This window comes from Atractosteus spatula, chromosome 20 (genome assembly GCF_055471065.1).
Source record: "Atractosteus spatula isolate fAtrSpa1 chromosome 20, fAtrSpa1.hap1, whole genome shotgun sequence".
NCBI lineage: Eukaryota > Metazoa > Chordata > Actinopteri > Semionotiformes > Lepisosteidae > Atractosteus > Atractosteus spatula.
This window is the reverse complement of record NC_142725.1, coordinates 5,547,347-5,564,898: the sequence shown is the minus strand read 5'-3', so window position 1 is coordinate 5,564,898 and position 17,552 is coordinate 5,547,347. Positions and strand designations below refer to the sequence as shown.

Sequence of the window (17,552 nt, the reverse complement as noted above, 5' to 3'; positions counted from 1 at the left end):
CTAATTTTGAGCAAGTCTATGATAGGACACCAAATAACACAAGAGTCCATAAATGCTCACTTCTGAACTTTGATTAGTTTCAAAGCGAAAGATATCTGAAAACTCAGACACTACTGAGTCCTCTCTTAGGAGAGTCACACTGCATGACCTGATTATACGGCCGATCAGCTTCATTTCCAGTTACTGCAGATCCAACTCTGGAACTACATGAAGATCAAGCCAAACTTTCAGTTAGATGTACATTATCTACACCTTCAATTTCACTTGATTCATGGCAATCATAATATTTAAAGGTAGAAAGTCATCGTAATGTTGACAGACAAACAACCTGTTTTAAGTATACCAGGTTTTGCTTTGGCCACATGATTTCAGAGAAACCATTCAAGTGTTTTTGTGTAAAATCCAAGATGGTAGCCTAGCCTATTTGCCAAATTTTTGCCCCTGGGGTTTGGATGTCATTAGGATTTGTTGCTTGGCTCCTTAATCATCAAATTCAGTTGACTGAGTTTTTTAGACAGCTAATTCGTCCAGGGACCTCTATCCATACACTTTGTCCAATTCAGGGTCACGGGGTGGCTGCAGCCAAACCCGACAAGCAACTGGTGCAAGGCGGGGTACACCCTGGCCAGGACGCCAGTCCATCACAAAGCAGACAGAGACGCAAACACTCACACACTCATACCAGGACCAATTTTCTGCACTATCTTTGGATTGGGGGAGGAAACCCATGTGAACACAGGGAGAACATACAAACTCCACATAGACAGCACCCCAGTCCGGAAGTGAACCCAGGGCCCCAGCACTGCGGGCAGCCATGCCAACCACTACACCACCATGCCTCCTTCCAAAGAGCTCATTCAGCCTTATCTTGAAAGAACCCAGGGGACCAGCTTCAAGAGCATGGCCGCACAGCTTGTTACAGACTCCCAACACACTAAGTTCAGCTCTGTACCTAAACATATCAAAATGCTGTGGGGTAAGTCCAAGTCATGGATATAAACTTAAATACCTGAAGCCAAACCTTTAGGGCTTGTTGTTTATGCATTGATGATACAAGTGTAGGAAAGACTTGTGCAATGTGCAGTCACAGTCACAGTTTGAGTAAATGTTGGTTCCAAAATCATGAAACACAAAATGTAAATTTTACAGAATTACAGTTTTTGGTTTATATTTAAATTGATACTTTAAATTTGTGGTGAATATAAAATCAAAAGAAGAGAAGGTCCAGTCCTTACATGGTTTATAATATTTTGGTTTTCCTTCAATGTCTAATCTTAAGCTTCATTACTTGTATTTTGGACAAGAATGGAAAATGCCTGTTTTTTTAAAAAAAAACCCTTCACCACTTGACGGTTGAAGAGCAGCTTTAACACCTGCACCTCGAACCCTCACGCACTGGCTCCCCCTTCTATGAGCTAGTGAAGTGACAGGACAGGGGTTCCTTACCTTGGTCTCGGTGAGCTGTCTCTGGAGAAGCTTCAGGGCCTCTGTGTGTCCAACCTCACTGTCCTGAAGAGCGACCAGCTGCTCCTTCATCTCCCTCTGCAAAGAAAACAACCAGCACTTGTTCATTTACACCCTTCACGTTGTTAATAACCCTTCTCAAGCTCTGAATACAAGGACACAAGAGGATGCCACGCGACCTATTTAATGCCTTTGGTAGCTAAGCAATCCAAGAATTCAGCTGTTTCTTGGAAGAGATGCTGTTGGCTGTGACAAACAAGATGTGGTTGATCCCACAAATTCTACAGCCCTATGTTTAAAAATGGATCTTGTTTCCTCAGTTGTACATGGGTTCCCCTTTATTCTCTACTTGCACCCTCTTGCTGGCTTGCATAACAGCCTGCTGCTAATTGAAATGGATCCAAAAAGGTTTATCCTTTCCTTCAGAGGACATCTGCATTAATGAAGACGAAATAAGCACAGAGATCACTGTCCAGGCAACCGTTTGAGCTCCCAACCCAAAACTAAGTCAGGAGTCGGAGTGGTGGCTCTGTGGCTAAGGATCGGCGCCTGGGGCTGGTTTGTATCCCGCGGCCGGCAGAGGAATCCTACTCCGTTGGGCCCCTGAGCAAGGCCCTTAACCCCCACTGCTCCAGGGGCGCTGTACAATGGCTGACCCTGCGCTCCGACTCCAAGCTTCTCTCTCCCTGTCTGTGTGTCTCATGGAGAGCAAGTTGGGGTATGCGAAAAAACAAATTCCTACTACAAGAAATTGTAAATGGCCAATAAAGTGATCTTATCTCATCTCTCTCTTGTTTAGTGACAAGGGTGTCTGATTGGCCAAAACAAAAGACCAGGTCAGCAGAAACCACACTACGCTGCATTCCAAATGTGACCAAAGATCATTACTGGCGGCCATGAAAACGAACGAGGGCTGTGGAGATTTGTAGAGAATCTGGAGCTGATAATTCAAAGAATCAATATTTGTCATCTCCCAATGGATTAAAAATAGACTAATTTATTTGCATGCTTATATTTCCCACACAGAAACATACATTTAATAAGAAAATATCATATCAGATCTACTACTTTCTGATATGTACTGTATCATGCAATTTAACACTGTGCACATGAAGCAATAGAAGTTGGAGACTTGCAAGAAATAATAAGTCCTTTAATGTAAGAGCAAAACTTGCAAATAAAAAAAACACTTAGCCCTTCTAGCTGGTTGTTAGTAGCTTATTGATAAAATCAACTCATAGTTATTATTCCATTTTGAACCTGGATTAAACTACTTGGCTAACTTTATCAATACCTCGATAAAACAGTAGGTACTTTTAAATTAAAAATTCTGTGTGCTACCTAAACTTATAGATTGGTATTCAGGTCCATGTGAATAAATCATGTTTTTTTCTCAAGATTCCATCGATAACTCCCAAGGAAATATCCAAGTTCAATTTTGTTTAAAAGCATTTCCCTAAGTGAAGCAGTCAAATATTTAAGCCTGCAACATGCTAAAAGCTTTCCCTTTTCTTTTTTATTAAAAATCCTAGGTTTCTCCTGGCACACTGCTCTTGCAAGCCCACCCCTGAGTGTCATGTGTCATATTTTCACATGCCCACCCGCAAAGCAACAGAAGGATCCTGGGTGTTGATCTTGGGTCAGACCGCTGTGGGCATCATATAAACTCTCCAGACACCGAAATAAATTATTGTGCATTTTACACAAAGCTGTCTGAGGATTCAGTATCACCTGTTTTTCATCCATAAAAGGGCTACAGACAAGAATGTACAGAGTAGAATGGTGATGCCTCAGGTGAGACAGATGAAGTTACACTTAAGACTAAGCTGATACAGTTAGGACTTATATAAAAATTACTGATGGTTGCTTTGTCAGTGGCATGTGAAATCATGTGTTTGATATGGGTCTCTGGCCAAACAGGAACAACCAGTAGACAAAGATTTACACTGTTACAAAAAATAAAGATATATGTACATACAGTAAGCCCTCTAAACCATGCTACCCAGAATGGAGGAATAACTACACTATCCAAATTAGAAAGTCCAGTCAGACATGCTCCTCCAACACAAACTTTCATTGTCTGGCAAGCAAGCTCTGCGGAGCCTTACAGGCGAGTTGGTGTCCATTGGAGGAGTGGCAATCTCTTGCTGATGTCACTGCAACTACGTAGGGGGCTCAGCAGGCTGTTTGCCAGAAAGCTGAGAAGACCCTACCTGGCTGATCCCATCCCTTTCCCAGATGGTGCACCACCACTTGGGGAATCCTGGTCACAATAAAACCATTCATTACATGACTGGACAGTTAGTACCTAATGGATAAGTGAAAAGTCCCAACATTTACGTCACAGAATTGTTTTTGTAGCTACTGGGGAAAGTTAGTCCAAGTTAGCTAATAACACAAGCTTTGCTCAAACTGTTTGGCCAGCTTTTGTTAAATCACAATGAGCCTAATGGAAAAAGCACTCAATTAACTATTGAGTTATTGATTAACGTGATAAATTATTGATTAACACATCAATATAACAAAACCCCCAATTCTTCATTTACCATTTAGATGAAAGCAAAGGTAATACTATCTTCTGTCTGAACACAAGATATGTAAATGATGCACTCCCATGTTAAGTTACAACACAAGAGTAAACCACAAAACACAATCTGTTAGTACTGAATTAACTAAATTTGTGCACTTGCATGGATTCTATCTATATGAACTTGAACACGGGTAAAAGCCTCACACATAGCTTCAGCTTGTCCCAGGCAACTTTGTGATATCGTCCTACTGCACTAATGAAAAGCTACAAGCTACTGCACTGCCGAGCTCTGTAGCTCTTATGTTTATGGATGGACCATATATCAAATGCTAAGGTGCCAGGAATATGAGCAATCTGTACTTACATCCTTTCCACCCCTGCAAGACAGAGATAAAACTCAATGCAGAGAGATGACTCAGAAAAGTAGGAAGACCTATGATTCATCACAGTGTGCGCACTGGATTTCCTCAGAGAGTTGCTCCTAAACTCCTTGCTGGACAGTCTCAATTTCTGTCCTCTACAGTATGTCACTAATTGCAGAAATTGAGAAACTATATTTACTTTCTTGCATGTGACCACAGAAAAATTTTCCAAGTGTTCAAAAGGGGCACCATTAATCAGCCGCCAGAAATCTGACCTGTTTAATAGTAATGTATTGGAGTAACTTACTGTTAAGCAACAAACGTTATACCAGTATCACTAGAGAGTGAAACAGCCTTTGCATGAGAAATGATTTTCACTCTATGAGACTCAGTGACTGTGCTATACACAGTATACAGCTAATTCATGCTAAGAACTACAGTATCATTAGATTACAGAGTTGTGCCACTGGATGGTTTCTAAAGACGTCAGCCATATATATGGCGCCCCTGGAGCAGTTGGGGGTTAAGGGCCTTGCTCAAGATCCGAACGGAGTAGGATTCCTCTGCCAGCTACGGGATACAAACCGGCAACCTTCCAGCCACAGGCGCAGATCCTTAAGCCACAGAGCCACTGCACCACCCAATTTACATTACCAGCCAGGTATTTTAACCCCTTTAACAACCTTCTTGTCAAAAGCCATGCTTTGATTATTCAGAGTTAGTCGATTATTCACTTAAATGGAATGATACGGTTCAGCTCAGTGAGACGCTGCTGTAATGATTTACTACGGAGCAATGCCCAGAGGCAGGCTTTCTTAATTTCCCCACTGTGCGCTTGTGCTCTGCATAAAGACGAGACAAAGATACAGTCGGAAGACGAACCCCTGGCTCGTATGCCGGAGCTTATCCTGGATGTATCACAAAAAACTGTTTCTTAACCTGAGCTCAATTAAAGGCCTTGCTAATCCAGGTGGAGCAGTGACTTTCTCAGTCAAGACCAGCTCATCACTAGAATGTTTTCTAAAGCACTGTGTTCCCTTCTGTGTAGTATGTTGTTGTTGCACATCCTGGCAGCTCCAGTGAGATTCAAAGCAAACAGCTGTTGTATAATAAAACAGCAAAAAAAAATTCAGTCTCTGAATACATAACAGCTAAAGGAAGAAAAACAGCTAGACAGGCCAGCTTTAGACAGTTCTGCAAAAAATGTTGTCTTTCCTGTGATTGATGGAGGTCCGTTTGCCTGGAGGCAATTTCCCACCGTTCTCTGTGGCAAGCATCTCCTCTCTAGGGTAAGAGAAACTTTTCCAGTCATTCATATATTTACTAAGTGAGGAAGTGACAGCTTACACTGAAGAGACGGGAGAAAAATCAGTCCTGAAGGGACAACCCTGCCCCCAGAATACTGTAAAGCCTGCAAGTAGCGTCCAGTTCAAGCTCTGCTATGTTTCTTAATACGTAAACGGATTCTAGGACTTCGAATGCTTGACCTGTCTCATGAAGTCCTCAGATGGACCAGAGATCAAAACAGTGCGGTCCTCGAATTAGTTGATTATTTTCAGAGGCCTCCCACTCCTGTTAAATCACTACTGTTCTTTTCAGTACTGTCTGTCCCCAGACGTGACCGAGTCTCTCCAGTGAATCCTGCAAGTCTTATCCTCCCACAACCGATTCTAACAAACGAAAAACAGCTATTTCAAAGGAAATAGAGATCTGGAATAATATGCTTCACATCAGTACATTACTTTTAATAACCACTTCCCCAGGGTCACAGGGGAAGCCAGAGCCTATCCTGGGAAGCCTTGGGCACAAGGAAATCTCACCTTATTTGCATCAAGTTTAGGGTGATTAAAAAAATTAAGTAATGAACAGAAAATTCTGAAAGTGCAGTTGAAACTCGCGATTCCGTTAATTAACCAATGTGCTTTTTGTATGTGAATAACAGCAACCGTCAATAGAAACAGTATGCATTCTTGATTGTAGACTTCAAATCTCAGGCATAGGGTTTAGGATGCTTCAGAGCTTTGTTAATAAGAAAACAACAGGGTTTCCTCACAGCTGAATCACTGGGTCCCAGACAAATACTATGTCCCTGCATCAATTGGCATTAAAAAAAAAACTTATAGCCTCAATAAGCGCAAAATAATAAATAGCTCCTCAGAAGCAAAAAGCACATAATGATGGTTTGATGCCACAGAAAACAGCAAACAGCAACATTTTTCAACGCGTAGCTCCATCTTTGATGAATTCTATACAATCAAACAACAACTACAAACTACAATCAAACTAGTTTTTGTGGTCAAATAAAGTCTCATTCAGTTTCATATTTTTTAGTTGCAAGAATAAGGTAACTAGTTAGCTGTCAAGCTGCACTTTAGTCCAGTAATCTAGCGGTTAGGAAGCTGGTGATGGGAGGGGTAGAGGTTACTAGCTGGCCTGAGCTTTTTCCTGCAGGAAACCCTGATATGTACATGTAGTAAGCACTCTACAGGAACAAGTATGGGTTTATTCCATGCTGAAAAGAGATGAAAAGAAAATGTTTCAGCTGTGGAGCCTTCTTCTGGTGTGAAGAAGGGTATGGCACCTGAAGAAGGCTCCATAGCCGAAACGTTGCTTCTTTTCAGCATGGAATAAACCTCTACTTGTTCCTTTGCATCCTACGCATGCAGCAGCCATATCACCCTGCAACTCACAACTGGCAGCCCACTGAAGCTAAGCAGGTGTGAGCCTGGTCAGTACCTGGATGGGAGACCTCCTGGGAAAAACTAAGGTTGCTGCTGGAAGCGGTGTTAGTGGGGCATTAGGACCCTCACCCTACGGTCTATGTGTGTCCTAATGCCCCAGTATAGTGATGGGGACACTATACTGTAAACAGGCGCCGTCCTTCGGATGAGACGTAAAACCAAGGTCCTGACTCTCTGTGGTCATTAAAAATCCCAGGGCGTATCTCGTAAAGAGTAGGGGTGTAACCCCGGCGTCCTGGCCAAAAATTTCCCATTGGCCCTTATCAATCATGACCTCCTAATAATCCCCATCTATGAATTGGCTTCATTACTCTGCTCTCCTCCCCACTAATAGCTGATGTGTGATGAGCGTTCTGGCGCACTATGGCTGCCGTCGCATCATCCAGGTGGGGCTGCACATTGGTGGTGGTGGAGGGGAGTCCCCATTACCTGTAAAGCGCTTTGAGTGGAGTGTCCAGAAAAGCGCTATATAAGTATAAGCAATTATGATGATGATTATTATTATTACCTACTTGAACTGATTCACTCCACAGAAACTATTTCCACGAAAGGCTCACTGCTCAGATGGGTCATCTTGGCCAACAGTCTTATATTGATCTGTTCACATACCAATAACCAGAGAAACTGAGAGATTAAGATCACTCTTCAGGGTTTTTTTTTTGCATCCTTAGAAGCAGATTTAGTTTGAAGGGGGAGTGGGCATGTAGTGTTCTCTTGGTATTGAAGTGAGCCATTTCCATAGTTTAGATCTGATCACAAAACCATCATGCTGTTACAGTACCATGACTTGTCGAGCCACTGACAAAACTCTCAGACGACAGAGCTGAAGAACGACTGCAGGGGTGAAGAGTGGAACCACAGTACTTAAACTCCCTAAGTAATCCATTAGTGGGATCAGCACTCAGCACAGTGAGTGTGATTTTTTTCCCCAGTTCAAAAACAAGATACTGCAAAGAGAACTTGAACTCTAAAAAAAATGTCCTGCATGTTCTCACTATGCTCCAATTCCTAACCCCTCCTGCAATTTCAAGGCTAGCACTTTCCTGACGGAGGGGAAACGGTCTGTGCTCTTTCTCCAGCTCTGCCAGAGGAAGCTGACAATGTGACCAACTGGAGCAGATGCTCTGAGGGGCGGAGGCAGGAGGCACCAGGACCGCTCACGGCCTCTTGCTCTTTGAACCTTGTGTGCCCTCAGTCTTCAGTCCATCACTGTAGTGTCACCCTTCAGAATTTACTGGAGAATCTAGGACTATCATCGAGCCAGAAACCAGCAAAGGCCGATTTTACTCTGAGCAAAGGACTGCTGGGGGGGATTGAAGGGGAAACAATACTCAGCATTACTTCCACAAGTGGCTTCTTGCATTAAAAAAAAAGGCTCATTAGCTTTCTAATAGCTTTGTTCAGAAAAGAATTGTGTGACTAAGTTTGCTAGGAGTAAATGATTTGGTTAGAAAATGACTTGAATGAAGTAATTAACACCTTCCAAACAAAAAGAGGTGTTTTTTCTGAGGGGTTTTATATTGAAAACCGAGTGAAGCAAATCCAGAGATGAAAATTCTCCCAGAACTGCATTTATAAAGAAGGCTTGTGTTCTAAACCCCACACCTGTGCTTTCATTCTATTTATTGTTAGAATGGTTGTGATAGTGTTAGATGAAAGTTCCCAGAGACTGTGAGGCCTAGTCTATTCTAGTCTAGTCTATTCTATTCGTTCGGTCAGGGAATAGAAATCACCTTAACTGTAACTCAGAGTGTATTTGAGTCTATGGTTATTCATCTGCAACTAATACCCTAAGGAAGAAAATATAGCATGTAGGATGTAATATTGCATTTTAACTTGTGCCAGATGGTTTATGCCATGGGATAGCTTAATTTCTTACACCTATTAACAAGGATCAGCTGCTGCAGTCAGAAAAACATCAAGTTTGGTAAATGTTGTGGCAACTGGGGCATTATTCACCACACACCTGATGCTGTATAGCAGGAAAAAAGGCTTAAAAGGTTAACAGCTGATTTGCATGTCCTCCTAATTACATTAATATTTAGTGGTCTGTGAGAAGTCTGACTAGATTACAGGGACGGGCTGATGTAAAAGAACTGCAGATCAGAGGTTCTAGGAAGCTCATGCCTTGCAGCCTGGATTATCTGTCTCTTAATAGGATTTTCCGGACATAACAGATCCCAGCTGCTGTCTCTACTACCAACCCTTCAACACCTTGGTTTGGTGTTCACAGTCCAGCCTGCAGCTCACACTGGAACATGCAAAGGTGGTCAGAGGAGCAGTTTATTCTCTTAATCCAAAAATACCTCTGTGACAAACTAAACTTAATTTGCACAGACAGTTTCTGAATCTATTCATCACACAGAAGCCTCTACAGCAGCCTGACATTGTTCCCAGGACATGTTTCCTTTCAAGCATCAAAATCGATTCCTGACCATGGTCTTGCCCCACTGTGGAATAACAATGGCTTTAATAGAAATCATGTTTAAAAATGTGATTCTCCTGCAACTCATCCTCTATCAGCCAAAACTTGCTCCAGCCTATTGTCGCACCCGAAGGACAAGTTTTTAGTGTTCAAGAAAATTCAATCCAACACTGAAGAGAAATGAAACCTTGCATGAGTTACTGATCATTACCATACGATTCAGAAATTCCACAGGACGCATGCGGAATAGTAACTAATAACTCCCCTCATAAAAGGAGAAAAGGATTCTGTCATACAAGTTGGATTTAAAGATTACAGGAGGAATCCAACCTACAGTATAGTCAAAGCTCTACTCATTAAAAACCAATACATAAAGTAGGATTAATTTCTAACTAGTAATGCTGAAAATGCAATATAAGTGGATAGAGACTTTAAAAACAGAATCAGACAATGATGCAAATTAACACATATATCCCTAAATAAGAGTGGCACAGTGGTTTGCATGAGGTCCTTCTGACCATTCACAGTGTTGGCAGAGGAATCCTACTCTGTTGGGCCCCTGAGCAAGGCCCTTAACCCCTGCTGCTCCAGGGGTGCCTGGAAATGGCTGACCCTGCGCTCTGACACCATCTGTGTGTCTGTGTGTCTCATGGAGAGCAAGCTGGGGTATGCAAAAAGAAATTCCTAATGCATCATCCAGGTTGATGCTGCACATTTGTGGTGGTGGAGGGGAGTCCCCATTACCTATAAAGTGTTTTGAGTGGAGTGTCCAGAAAAGCGCTATATAAGTGTAAGCAATTATTATTATTATTATTATTATTATTATTATTAAGAAAGTGTATAGGGCTAACAAAGTGATATTATCTTATCTTGTTTTTGCATTACCCTGGCACATGGCAGCACAGTGATCCATCCCCCATTGAATGCCATGTGGTTCTGGAGAGGAAGACAGATTCTGTTACAAACATAGGGCTGTAGCTATGAAGGAGATCTTGGAAAGGATGGATCCAAATTAATAGCAAAGTTGTAAAGCCAATGCTGTCTTTAAAGGGGAACTGCAGTGCTAATTTCTCAGACCGGTTGTTAAATCTCAGTAACAAAATAAATTGATAGTAGAGAAAACTTTCACAAATTTCAAATTAAGCACCTAATCGTGAACTTTGTGAAAGTACTGTAAGTCGCCATGTTGTCACAAACCCACTGCCCTGCCACGGGCGAGTGTGAGAATTCCCACAAATTGTAACATGAAGCAGCCCTTCCTGCTCACTAGTCACTGTGATGACTGATGTAATGTGATATATGAGCGATTAAATACAGGCTGGGCAGCAGAGATTTCACCGCAGAAATGTTCCAACCTGCACGCAGAGTTTACAAGTAGTATTAGTTGGCAAAACCATCCTAAAGCCCAGAGCAATATTTCCATCAGATTAAAAGAGATGTATTCACGAACCTGCTTGTTTACAGTGTAACAGCACCACTTCACATCACTGGTGGTTTTGAGGCTTTGTTCTGAATCGCAGAACATGGCGCTGCGCATACCTGGAACTGTTGTCTATTTTGTGATGTAAACTGGAGGTTTTACAAATTACTTTGTACATTTTATTTTTATTGTGTTTTGAAATGCACTCATCAATGCAAAAAAAAAAAACAACAGCATTGTAGTTCCCCTTTAACAAGCAAACAATGCAAAAATGCCAGGACATGAGTCACATGTTTCAATATCTTTTGAACATGAACACCTGAGACCAGTATATGCTGTAGCCTATGAGAAAACCTGCAAAGAAGCATCAGCCTAGTCTACCGACAAAGAGATACACAGCATCTGGTATATGACACAAGTGAACACAAAGGAAGACTATTTAAATAGTCTCTTTATAGATGATGTCCCAAGTTCACAAAGTACTTTCAGGCTTCAGTCTACAAAGTGCTCCTTGCACTCCTTGCAAGGATAGCTGGCTTCACCTACTTAGCCATTTAGAGGGGGAAAAAGCATTGCAGGGCTGATGTAATTTCCTTTTATTAAACAAAATGCTTTATGCTCCAAGCCAGAGGGAAAAGGCTGTCAACATAATTGGCTTAACATTCGGTGCACGGCATTAATAATAACATGATCTGTCAAAAGAAATAATTCCACTTTAGTCTCAATTAGTCATTAAGCAAGTCAGCATTTCACATCCTTGAGTTTACACAGCCGGTCAAATACATTATGCAATAAGAATTCAAGTATGAATTCGCCAGTTAGACTTGGAGATTCTCATTTTAATACATGCAAAACCGTTAAGGATGAAATGTGTTCAATCTCATTCTTCATTACATTTAGTGCAACTCCCGCTCTTCAAATGCAGTTTATGTATTTTAGAATGAATGCATTTAGCAACAGCCAGTCACCACCTCTTGTCTTGAGAGACCAGGTTCCTCACATAGTGGTGTGTCTGTTTCTCTAGGAAATTCAGCTAAGAACCACTATATACCAGTCCTGTGGGCTCTGGCACAGCACACTCATTTTGATCCAGTGGATTTAGGTAAAATATTGTAGGAAAGGGACAGGTGGCATTTCTTCAGGGCATGATGGCTATATCATCAGCAAATTCAGAATTTAGTTTTTAAATTAAGCTATTCTTTTGCAAATCAATCTCACAAGTACTTTTTAGAGGATCTGCGCCTAGATTAGGGTGATCTTCAAGATTCCCTGCGCAAAACCTAAAACCAAGGTACTTTCCGATACATAAAACTTGAGAAGGTTTTACATTGCTGTGGATTACAAGAGTCTGATAAATGATGATTCAGAAAAACGACTGTGGGGAAACTGGTCAGAATGGCTGAAATGTAAAGCACACAGATCCTGTAATCTGAAACTGAACAACTTGGCTTTTTAAAGTTGTGCCTTCACATTCAACAAGACTCCCTGGGGCAAGCACGCTATTCCTTCAGGTATTTTCTGACTGGTTTGGAATTTTACAGTTCATGTTATACAGGCCAGCACACTGTGGAAGAGAATGGAGCAGGCTGTATTTCTGACACACTCAATCTGATTGCGCCAGCTCAAAAGAGATTCAATTACAGACTCGCCGGAAAGTGATCCAGACCTGCACCACGCACAGAAGGAACGATGCCCACATGTGAAGCACATATGAAGCACTGATTCGGATGTTCTTAATTTGCTATGCAAAAGGAAGTGACATGGAGGGACACTGGGATAAAGCCAGTAATGGCTATCCAACCAGATGAAGGACAAGACAAGTCCCCATTCACCTCAACAGCAAGCACACGCAGCAAAAAAAAGTAATTCAGGTAAATCTCTTCTATCGCAGAAAAATCTGAAAGGTTTTATAGTTATACTGTATATCAGATATGATTAGATTTCAAAGACCTTGCAGCTTACCTTAAATGGCTGCTTGCTGCCTGCAGGTATAAACAATTCTTTAAAGTTTCTATTGTTTTTGACACAAAGCGAATGCTGACAACAGAAAGGCTGTGTTTATTTTCCGAGGGCTTTAGAGATAAGCATTGCAAGATTCGATCGTCTTGGTCAGATCTGGGGCAAATCAGCAGCGACTGACATTACTCACAGTCAACAACTCAATGTGATGAAGTTTCCAACTGCTGTTCAGCTGGAAGGCTCAAATGGAAGCATTAGGAGGAAATCATCCTGCAGCCATTTGAGAGCTCAAGATCCTGAGCTGCATGCTATATCAGGCACCAAAGATATATCCTGGAGCTTTAAGGAGAGAATAGGCGGTCAGATCATTACAATTAAAATTAAATAGCTGGCACTGGGATGAGTTCAGATTCACTCCTGAGAAAAAGTGCTGGCTGTCAAGGTTTGAGCTCTGAAAGTCAATATGAGGGCAGCGTGATGGACTGACAGTTGGCACCATAGCCTCACAGCTCCTAGATCTCAAGTTAATTTCTAGAATGGGACCCTTCTGTGTGAAGCTTGCATGTTCATCTCTAGTTTGCCTGTGCCTTTCCAGGTGCCCCAGTTTCCTCCTACCTTCCAAAGACATTGGCTAGGTTTGATTAGCTTTTCTAAACTGACAGACTGGCAGCTTGTCATGCAACACCCGTCATGTGCCTTCAGCCTCATGTCCGAACTGGGATAGGCTCCAGCCTGCTGTGACCTTCAGAAGCTTTTCCGATAATGACTGGAACCATGGATGTCAAGATGGTGAGAGGTCCAAAGCCAAAAAACCTCAACTGCCTGGAAGGTTTGACAAAATACGCAATAACACTGTCAAGGGCAGGTCTTATCGTCTGTCAAGCATGTGCTAAGCAACCACTGTAGGAATCTGTAGGAAATCGGTAATTATAAGAGCCCCCACAGCTGTATCTTGTTAGATTACAAACTGCTACAAACAGCTAGGGAGTCAGTTGTAGCTTGGTTCAGACCAGAAAAAGAATAAGTAGCTCCTGTGTTATGTGTAGGGCTTATATGTAGTCCACCTGGCACATGCAGGCAAGACAGAAGAACTGGCCAAGCAGAGCGAGCTGGGTGCTGGTGTGAGTGTTCGGTCTGCCGAGCTCAGATTGATGCACTGCAGCGAGCGTGGACGCTCTGAAGATGAGGGAGTGCAGCAGCAGCGCCTATGGAGCTGCCAGTGTCTGCACAGTGAAAGAGCAGACTCCGTGCTATAAACATGCTGATCTATATGCCTGAGCCAGCAAACACTAATGACAAGTCAGGCAGAGCTGCGGCTGCTGTGGTGGCTTGGTGTGTGAAAGATGGCAGGCGAGGCAGACTGTGTCCTTCTGTGAGGCGTTACATGCGTGTTGCCCCACAAGGGGACTGTTAGGAACAACGATTCCAGAGGGAACCGAGAACAAGCGTGATTGTCAAATGTTGTTGAGTTACCTCAGAAGGGGCTGCGTTACAGCAGCAATTCCGGAGGGAATTGGGAACTAGCCATTTGTAAATATTTGTAAACATTTGCGTTTATGAGTTCACCTGGAGGAACATGACCTCGGAGGAAGCCATAGAAAGACTTAGGTGTGTGTGTGAATAAAATGTGATGACAGCAAGGGTGATGCGTCCTGAGAGCAGGACTCAGGCCCTTTAAGAGCAAACAAGCTTGAACGAAGTGAACCTGAGAAAACGCCGCATGTCAATAGTGCCCCCGATGAGGGGGTGTTTTGAGAGCACCACTTGTGCACGTAAAAGGGTGAAAATCTAGTAAAAAGTTTCCCCAACAAGTTTGTCAATAGTCACTATGTAGTTTCGCAAGAGTTAAACAATTTCACTAACTTCATGTTAACTCTAAAAAGACCTAATTGCTTGTAACGTGCTGAAGAGAGTGGTGAGTAAAACAACTGGGTCTTTCAAACTGCACTTATCACTGGAATTGTTGTGCGGGAGTTCCAGTACATTGCGGTGTGTGCGTCGGTGCAGTGATACAATGTCACATTTGAAGGAATATTATTCCTCGGAGAAGATCCTAAAAGTGTGGACTCAACCTGAAGATGTGCTAATGTCATCTTCTAGCAGCACAGCTTTAACAATGAGTCTTGCTAAATATATTTTGATGGCCGACTGTCTAAAACAGTTTTATCGTGTTGATTCTTCAAATATAAATGCCGGAATTAATTACAAAGAGATGACATGACTGGTTGGTTGATGTAATAATCCAGCTTTTAAAAGCACTAAACACCCCTTTACCATGTTCATGACCAAACACCATAGGACACATTTGGTAACATTTACACGACAGATGTATGAAAATGGGCAGCACATTGGCACAGTGGGTAGCACTGCTTCTTTGCAGAGCTGGGGCTCTATCTGTGTGGAGTTTGTATGTTCCTGCTGTGCTCATGTGGGCTTTCCCCAGGTGCTTCAGTCTCCTAATACAGTCCAAAGAAACATACTGATAAAAAAAATTGGTGTCTGGTGTGAGTGTGTATATCTGCCCTGTGATGGACTGGTGTCCTGTCCAGAGTGGTTCCTGCCTTGTGCCCGTTGCTTGCTGGGAAACGCACAGGCTCCCTTACAAATACATTCTCATATTCCAACTGTTCCTAAATATGAGTGCTAGTGTCAACACATTCTAAATGTCCTAACGGTGCTAAATCTTAACACATCCTAATGAACCTAACTGTGGTCTGATTTTGTGAAAGAAAACTGTGAAAGCAAAGTATACTGACTATAGAAAGAAACGTGCCGCTCTGTGGTTTAACACAACTAAATCCCCCGATTAGTGAGAGATCAGGAGATAGCTAATGGTCAATTTCACCTGTTAACTTCAAATCCAAACAGAAAAACACAAGTGGATCCAGCCCTTAGCAGTGGGGCCAAACCCTTGTCAAGGTTTTGTGTTGACCACCCTGATGCACATCACTTGTCCTAGACGTTGCATAAAACTGACCAAATGAGAAGTGCCCTGCGTGATTCTCTGGGCAGGAGGGTCTAGTCGCTGCAGAGCTCCACCTGCCTGACTGCAGGGCGCATCATCGATCAAGTCCTTGCTGCCCTTCCTGCAGGCTCATCCAGATGCAAGAACAAACCAGCAGGACAGTGCATGTCCTCAGACTACCTGCACTAAAACTCCTTCCCCTCCAGAAGAGACCATGTCAGTTATGCTGTGGATATCCTGCTTTTTAGGCTGGGAGCCAATGGATAACCAGGCTCAGAGACCAGTCAACAGGCACACGCTTTCCAGGCATTAGAACAGAAAAGGGAGAAAATCCCTCAACATCCCTACAACCTTGCAAAAGCACACCTCAATGAATGTCATGCATGCTATTAGACATTCGCAGTGGACCCCCGTTCGTCATCCTCAGTGATGACAACTGCTGACGACTAATCAGCATAATGAATTTACATGTTCCAAAAACGCCAAAGCGTCCGACACAATTCGCCTCATAACTTTGTGAAACACTCATTGTGTGATGGGTTTCTTCTGATGCTCAGTGCATGTTGATTGAAAATGCATGGGATGAACCGGGAGTGTGGCTAACGAGCTACTTTAAGATACTGTGGAAGGAATTCATCAGGTGGATGAATCCGGTGAGAGGCGCGCAGTATGGGCTATAATAAAGGAAGATGAATTCCGAAGGTAGGCGAGTCTGAAAAGTGCTGTTCCCTACGGTTTAACAGATCAATTACCGCCAATGTCAGGCGAGAGAGAGCACTTTATCAGACATGCAAAAGTGACAAAGACCAGCTAGAACAAAAAGTCACATAATGAATTGCATTAGTCAATGTAGCTGCTGTGGGTTATAGAAATGCTGAAAAAAAATTCAGTATGGGGGTGTAAATAACATTATATATTTCTACCGGGACCAAAACAGGCAAGGAAATCCTTAAGGAAGAATAAACTACTAGATGAGAATCAAATAACTGAACCGCATGTAAAGAAAATAGGATTTTTCTTGTATTTAATGAACACTTTACATGCACATAATAAGGAAGACAGATGCCCTGGAATATTTGTTTTTGCTATATTAGAATTGCAGACTATGAGCTCTTAAAAGTAAATAACCCACATGGGATATATTCAATAAAACATAAGGAAATGAAAAATATTATTAACAAGCCCCTCTGAAAACCAATTTGTAATTGAACACTAAAAGATATGGAGCCACGACTAAAACAAGGGCTGAACAGAACACTCCAGTTATACAGTAAAGTGTTAGAGGTGCTGATATTAAACTGAGATATTATCTATGTAGTGACACTATTACAGGAGATGGCCTGGGGTAATGTTTAATCAAGCTGTTTGACATCTCTAAAGCACGACTTCAGATAGAAGCAGAGCGCAGGACATGATATTTTTAGGTTTTGCAGACAGCTTTTGACAAAATACCACCATCAACATCTGCTATCAGTACTCAATGGGGACGAGAAGGAAGAGATCTATACGGATAAAGAACATGTTAAAAAATAGCAAGCAGGGAACACCTGCGCTGGCAGAGATTGTGGAGTGGGGTGAGGTAATCAGGCAAGTTCCTCAGGGATCGGTGTTTGGATAGCTGCTCTTTTTAATTGAATTGACCTAGACTCAGGCATTATAAACAATCCTGGCAAACATGCAGAGAAT

The 17,552-nt window shown here is 42.3% G+C and overlaps 1 protein-coding gene across 1 annotated transcript in view; it reads right to left on the bottom strand.

Moving 5' to 3' along the window:
* Nucleotides 1–17,552, bottom strand: part of trim62.1 (tripartite motif containing 62, tandem duplicate 1) — an 86,806-nt gene that overhangs the window by 24,886 nt on the left and 44,368 nt on the right. Inside the window, exon 2 of the mRNA XM_088938472.1 lies at nucleotides 1,447–1,542. Within this exon, the coding sequence (XP_088794598.1) occupies nucleotides 1,447–1,542 (96 nt within the window). The remainder of the gene's footprint in view (nucleotides 1–1,446; nucleotides 1,543–17,552) is intronic.